The 7524-nt window shown below is 40.3% G+C and overlaps 1 protein-coding gene across 1 annotated transcript; it reads left to right on the forward strand.

Moving 5' to 3' along the window:
* The first annotated feature begins 4832 nt into the window (after positions 1-4832).
* On the forward strand, positions 4833-7025 carry LOC150021290 (pescadillo homolog). Its single transcript, XM_090290001.1, is given in 4 exon segments — positions 4833-5030; positions 5032-5887; positions 5920-6111; positions 6114-7025. Coding segments are annotated over 4 exon segments (1791 nt in total). The 3' UTR covers positions 6659-7025.
* Positions 7026-7524: the final 499 nt, after the last annotated feature.

A 7524-nucleotide genomic window follows, 5' to 3' on the forward strand; every position in this document is an offset into this window, starting at 1 on the left:
TTTAAGAAATGCATTGTGTAATAATATTGAATACCTCAAATATTGGAAATGAAAGATGGTAGTTATCACAGATAACTCGTCACAAAGTTAGTCAGTGAACTGTAACTGTACTTCAAATTTACAATGACCAGAAAAAGTGATCCACATTTTTTGAGAAGTGATAGATACACTTGGAAAGTTGAGAATGCATAACAAAGCTATGGAATGTAAAAACTAAAAGGCTGATTAAAAAAAAATGCATTCTCTAATCCCTTTTAAATATTCATCAGATAATTTTTTAAAATATTTTATTTATTTATTTTTAGAGAGAGGGGAAGGGAGGGAGAAAGAGAGGGAGAGAAACATTAATGTGTGGTTGCCTCTCATGTGCCCCCAAATCGGGACCTGACCTACAACCCAGGTGTGTGACCTGACTGGGAATCAAACCAGCAACCCTTTGGTTCTCCAGCCTGTGCTCAAGCTACTGAGCCACACTAGCTGGGACTGATGATTTTTAAATTTTTTTTAAAATTGAAGTTGAAACCAATATTATTTTATATTACTTTGAAGCGCACATACTGTGGGTAGACAATTATATACTTTACATATTGATTCCCCCAATATTTCAAGGACCAACCTGGCACCATGCATAGTTATGACAATATTACAGACTACATTCTTATGCTGTGCTTTACATCATTGTGACTCTTTTCTAACTCTCAGTTTGTACTTCTTAATCCTTCACCTTTTTCACCCAGCACCTTACACACCTCCCCTCTAGCAACTACCCATTTGTTCCCTGTATCTATGCATCTGTTTCTCTTTTGTTCATTTGTTTATTTTGTTCTTTAGAATCACATATAAGTGAAATCATATTGTATTTGTTTTTCTCTGTTTGACTTCTTTCACTAAGCATAATACCCTCTAGGGGCATGCATGGTGAGATTCAAATGTAAGGTTTCATTCTGTTTTAAGACCAGGTAATATTCCATTGCATATATGTATCACATCTTCTTTATTTGTCTTTTGATGGGCACTTGGGTTACTTCCATATCTTGGATATTGTAAATAACACAGCAATGAATATAAGGGTGCCTATAACATCTCAAATTAGTGTTTTGGATTTCTTCGGATATATACTCAGAAATGGAATTGCCAGGTTATATGACAGTTTCATTTGTAATTTTTTGAGGAAACTTCATTCTGTTTTCAACAGTGGCTGCACCAGTCTGCATTCTCACAAACAGTGCACTAACATTTCCTTTTCTCAACATCCTCACCAGAACTTGTTGTTTGTTGATTTATTGATGATAGTCATTGTGAAGAGGTGTGAGGTGATATCTTGTGATTTTAACTTGCATAATTTGCATATCTCTGATGATTAGTGATGTTTAGCATATTTTCATATGTCTATTGGCCACCTTTATGTCCTTTTTGAAGAACATCTATTTAGTTCCTCTGCCCATTCTTAGTTGAATTTTTTTTTTTATATTGAGTTGTCTGAGTTCTTTATAAATGTTGGCTATTGATCCTTTATCAGATGTATTTTTGTCAAATATTTTTTTCCCATTCAGTCGGTTGCTTTTTATTTTGTTGGTGATTTTTTTGCTGTGCAAAAACATTTTAGTTTAATATAATCCCTTTTGATATTTAAAAGAAACTAGAAGTTGTAAGATAAAAAACATTTTGTCCAATGTAGGGTGTATGTTAAAAGACATAGTTAAGACTGGTCCTTTTTTATTTTAACGATATTCTTAGTTTGGGTTTCCCTCAGTGCTGAGCCTAATATAGAGACTTGTGTGCAAATAATTGATTTAGGTGGTGAGACAAGAAAGCACTGATAATAGAATAAGGAAGTGATTCTGTAAAGGGAAGGAAGTCAAAGTGAGATGTGCTAGTAAGCAGGTTACCACTGTGGGCAAATGGAACTCAGGTTTGTTGGCAACTCCAGCAGAATGTGTAGAATCCAGCCTAGAGCTCTCCTATCCAAGGTGAAGAAGCTGAGGGTTAGTGAATATTGATTAACCTCTTCACCTGGTATTGGTTAAAGACTCTTCCTGGGGAAGGCCATTAAATCCCTGCCTTTCTAACCTGCCCCACTGTACATTTCAGGCCTGTGCAAATCAGAAAAGGCTTTCAGACTTAATCTTGCAAGAGTTTGCCTTAAAAATACAAAGTGTAAGTATAAGTGTGTGCTCTTGCTATATGGGCAGGGTACCCACAGCTCTATTCAACATAAACTAAGTGTTTTATATGGAAGTGGGAGGAGTAAAAAATAACCTTAGATATATCTGTTTAGCATACACTATAAGACAGTGTGATACAATTATTTGTAGAAGTGGGTTAAAGTAATGTAATAACTTAAATTCATGTCATGATTAAACTGGAGTAAAGCAAAAAGACTCTTGTCAATGTGAGCAAGTATGGAAAAGTAACAGAAAAGACTAGAAGATGTATGCCACTCAGGAATGGCATTCGAGGGGACCCAGAAGTTTAATTCAAATAATGTAAGTGGTTAGAGCTTGATTTATTCAAACAGCATCAAATCTGATCTGTAGGCTATTACTTGGGTTCAGGAAGAAATGGACAGTTTTCTAGCAACTCCGTAAGTAAAAGAAGAAAAGAAAGAATACAACCTCAGTTAAAGGAAGATAATAAGTGAGCTGTGATTCAAACCAGGCTGACATTTATGAGAGAGGGAGTATGATGTACCAGGCAATATTACCAGTGAAAATTAAAGAGAGGAACCTGATTTCCTATCTTTCTGTTAGGCTAACATGAACTACCATATCTTACCTTAACATGATCTCTTTATTCACAAATGTATTATAAATGCCTAGAACTGCATCTAACATTTAGAAGGTGCTCAATAATTGTTATTAGAGTTGGTGTGTTGGGGCTTGGAGTGAGCGAGCATGATGAGCCAGATAAAGAGCTTTTTTGGAAGGGGAGATGTGTTAGAGGGAAGAAGAATAGAAATTCAGTTGGACCACTCAATCCTCAGGCTAGAAAGTGACTTAATCAAATTTCCATTTTATTTAATAATTTCTATTTATATTCAAACTTCCTATTTGAATTTCACCTAGAATAAAAAGGAGAGATTTAATAGATTTTTATTTCAGGACCTCAGAAAAATGGGGCATATTATTATTTAATACTGCCTTCCAAGAACCTAAAATATTTTTATGGATATAAAATATATTTGCATTTCACAAACAAATAACAATGCAAAGAATACATATATCATGAGATAGTGATGCAGGAATTCATATAAGGAATTAGCAAGCAAAGACAACATGGTCTATTATAATCGTGCTCTAGGAATAAAGGTAGAAAGCAGGGTGTTGGGATGATATTCAAAAACTTAAAGACATTACATCTTCCTGAAATATAAATGGACTTTGTGATTCAATAAAAAAAGGGACACAAAAGAAGAACAGAGAAAGTAGCGATACAGAGTATTATTAGAGTCCAATTAGGGAAGAGTTTGTGAGATTTTAATAGTCTAAAATAGAAAGTATAAATTGACAATCTTTCTTCTTTTTTGGAAATATTCAAAGAGTGACTGTGATGAATTTTCAGAGATGGGAAGAGAAAATTTTAAAATTTATAATTAAATGGTATAATGAATGTGTTACTAGATTCCAGATGAATAGACAACTAAAGTCATACACGTGAAAAACCGTTTTGTGTCACAACTGAGAAAGTCAGACATAAAAACATAAATTAAAGGAAGTTTCTTCATTTCTAGATTCCTCACTTAATGCTCGAAATTAAACTATAGTATGTTCTTAGTCCTTAAAAAGTTAATGTTTCACATGTTGTCATACCCAATTAATTTTTAAAATATCCTTTGTTTTTTGATATATGAAAAACAACTTTAAAATACATGAACATTTCATAGCTGCACACTCCAGATTCACTATATCATTTATGTTATTTTTACTTGATATAATATTCAGTGGTTACCGATATCATTTAGGGCAGAAATTAAAGCTTTTCTAACAAAGACATTTCAAAATACAGTGATTTTAATAACATAGACTTTTATGTATCTCTCATATAATAGCCTTAAAGTAAATGAGTGTTCCAGTTGCATATTATCACTCAGGAATACAGGTATTGTCTACCTTGTTTCTCTGCCATATTACAGGATGCTGCCATCTCCACATGGTCCCAGTTTGGTGAATCTATTGTTTCAGCTTCCAGAAAGTGAAAAGGAGGTTGGAAGAATATAAAATCAAAGTATGAAGTTTCAGACTCAGAACTGATACGTTTCACTTCTGCTCAGTTCTATCAACAAAAACAATTACCCTTAACTACAAGGGAAGCTGACAGCCATCTACCCTGCTACAAATATATTAAGGAGAGAAGGAAAACCGAATTTATGTGGGCCATGAGAAATTAGTGCCAGATACCAAATAAAAGGCAGAACATAAGGTATTAACCTACTCAGACTATCAAGGTGTTTGAATTCTTTTTTTTTAATTACATGCCCAAAGAGTATTCATTGCCTGATAGAACATGAAATTCCCAGAGTTGGTTAATGAAAAATCTACTCCTATGTCTGTTTCCTGGTTATATTTTTAGTGTCTTTTATGCTTTTATTGAGAGAGTTTATTCTATGGCTGACAGACAAAATACAACTAATTGACCTCAGACACATAATACTCAGTATTTTTGTTTAAAAATCTTTGTAATATTTGTATTTAAAAGATTAATATTAGTTTTTTACATAAAAGAAGACATCCTCAATCCTAATATACCAGGTCATTTAATGTGTCATATAGTATCTCTGAGTTAGGGATCTAAGAAATTCCAAACTTTAGATATAGTCTCTTCAGCGTGGAGCCATGGGAGGCTTGGAGAAGAAGTATGAACGAGGCTCTGCCACCAAGTACATCACCCAAAACAAAGCCCAGAAGAAGCTGCAACTGAGCCTGCCTGACTTCAGGCGACTGTGCATCCTGAAGGGCATTTATCCCCATGAACCCAAACACAAGAAGAAAGTTAACAAAGGCTGCACGGCAGCCCGTATTTTTTACCTTATCAAAAGATATCAAGTTCCTCCTCCATGAACCCATTGTCAACAAGTTCCGGGAATACAAGGTGTTTGTCCGCAAGCTCCGGAAAGCCTATGGGAAGAGCGAATGGAACACTGTGGAGCGTCTGAAGGACAACAAGCCCCACTGCAAGCTTGACCACATTGTCAGGGAGCGGTACCCCACATTCATAGACGCTCTTCGGGACCTGGACGACGCCCTCTCCATGTGCTTTCTCTTCTCTACTTTCCCCCGGACGGGCAAGTGCCATGTGCAGACCATTCAGCTGTGCCGCAGGCTCACTGTGGAGTTCATGCACGATATCATCACCGCTCGGGCCCTGCGCAAGGTCTTCGGGTCCATCAAAGGCATTTCCTACCAGGCCGAGGTGTTGGGGCAGCCCATTGTGTGGCTCACACCCTATGCCTTCTCCCACGACCACCCAGCAGACGTGGACTACAAGGTCATGGCCACCTTCACCGAATACTACACCACCCTGCTGGGCTTCGTCAACTTCCGCCTCTACCAGTCCCCCAACCTGCACTACCCACCCAAGCTCGAGGGTCAGGCCCGCCCAGAAGCGAAGGCCCATGAGGACAGCTATGCACTGGACTCTCAGAGTTCTATGGAGACACCGGCAGCCCTCAGCGCCAGTCTGGCCCGTGTGGCGGTGCCTGCAGAGGAGGGACCTGAGGTGGACGAGTTTCCGGCTGACGGGGAGATGGCGGCCCACGAGGAGGACCGCAGGAAGGAGCTGGAGGCGCAGGAGAAGCAGGAGAAGCTCTCTGAGGGCCTGAAGTTCTTCCTGAACCGTGAGGTGCCACGCGAGGCCCTGGCTTTCATCATCAGGAGTTTGGGGGGAAGACGTGTCCTGGGACAACAGGAGTTTGAGGGGAAGACGTGTCCTGGGACAAGTCTCTGTGCATCGGGGCCACCTATGGCGTCACAGACTCCTGCATCACCCATCAGACTGTTGTCCGGCCCGGACAGCAGACGCCTGTCATCGGCAGGTACTACGTGCAGCCGCAGCGGGTGTCTGACTCAGTGAATGCCCGCCACCGCCTCCTCCCTGTGGCAGACTACTTCCCCGGGTGCAGCTGCCCCCGCACCTCTCGCCCTTCGTGACGGAGAAGGAAGGGGATCACATGTCCTCAGAGAAGCTGAAGCTGCTGGCCCTGCAGCGGGGAGAACACCCAGGACATTGGAATGAATCCGAAGAGGAGGAAGAAGGGGAAGAGGAGGAAGACAATGATGGTGACGGTGATGGTGATGAAGAGGGAGAAAATGAAGAGGAAGAAGAAGATGTGGAGGCTGGTTCAGAAAAGGAGGAGGAGGCCCGACTGACTGCTCTGGAGGAGCAGAAGATGGAGGGGAAGAAGCCTAGGGTGATGGCAGGCACTGTGAAGCTGGAGGACAAGCAGCGGCTGGCCCAAGAGGAAGAGAGTGAGGCCAAGCGCCTAGCCATCATGATGATGAAGAAGCGGGAGAAGTACCTCTACAACAACATGTTTGGCAAGAGGCGCAAAATCCGTGAGGCCAACAAACTGGCGGAGAAGCGGAAAGCCCACGATGAGGCCATGAGGTCTAAGAAGAAGGCCAAGAAGGCAAGGCCAGGGTCAATGGCAGGACCCTCCTGATGGGCCAGGCCAGCCCTGGGCAGCTGGACTTCACACAGGCAGGCGACAGGACCCAGGCTTGGTGGCAGACCAGAGTCCCAGAGTCTCTTCTGTTTTCGTTCCCCTGCTCCCCCTGCTGGCCCTGGCATCCTCTCATGCTCTTTGGCTGGGCTCCTGGGCAGCCCTGGCCTCCTTGGATGGAGCTCTGGCAGAGGAGAGGTGTCTATTTCCAGCTCAGCTGTATCTCCTAGAAGTCAGCAACTTGGGGAGCAGGACCCCACCAGCCCTTCACTAGCTGCTCCCGTTCACCGTGGCTTTTACAGTTCCCTGCACTCAGGTGGTTAGTTACACCCAGGATTCTCCCAGTTCTGTGATGGGGGGAGAGTGGAGAAGCATTTGTTATTAAATGGCTGGAGTTTTACAGCCAACTGAAAAAAAAAAAAAAAAAGAAAGAAAGAAAAAGAAATTCCAAACTTTAATTTAGCCTTCAAGTTCTACAATCAAGACTGTAGAACTTGATGAAGGCAAGTTGAAGTTTATTAAAGTAATTCAGACCTTTCTTCTTTCTTCTGGTGACATATTTTAATGGAATGGTTTATTTGTATTAATATATTTTATACCACAGCCTCCCACCACTATTAAAAAATTATTTTATTTTTATTTTTTATGTGTTGCAACCACCATATTTTGGATTTTACATTAGCTAAAGTCATTACCTAACTGCTCTCCTTATTCATGCTCTTCAACAGCTAGAAGAATGTTTTATTTATTTATTTTTGTGTACATATTATTTATTTTTAGTGGATTTATTGTGATGACACTGGTTAAAAAAATTATATAGGTTGCATGTGCACAAGTCTACCACTCTTCATCTATACACTGTATTG

Source organism: Furipterus horrens, unplaced genomic scaffold (assembly GCF_987537825.1).
Source record: "Furipterus horrens unplaced genomic scaffold, mFurHor1.1.pri manual_scaffold_1, whole genome shotgun sequence".
Lineage (NCBI taxonomy): Eukaryota > Metazoa > Chordata > Mammalia > Chiroptera > Furipteridae > Furipterus > Furipterus horrens.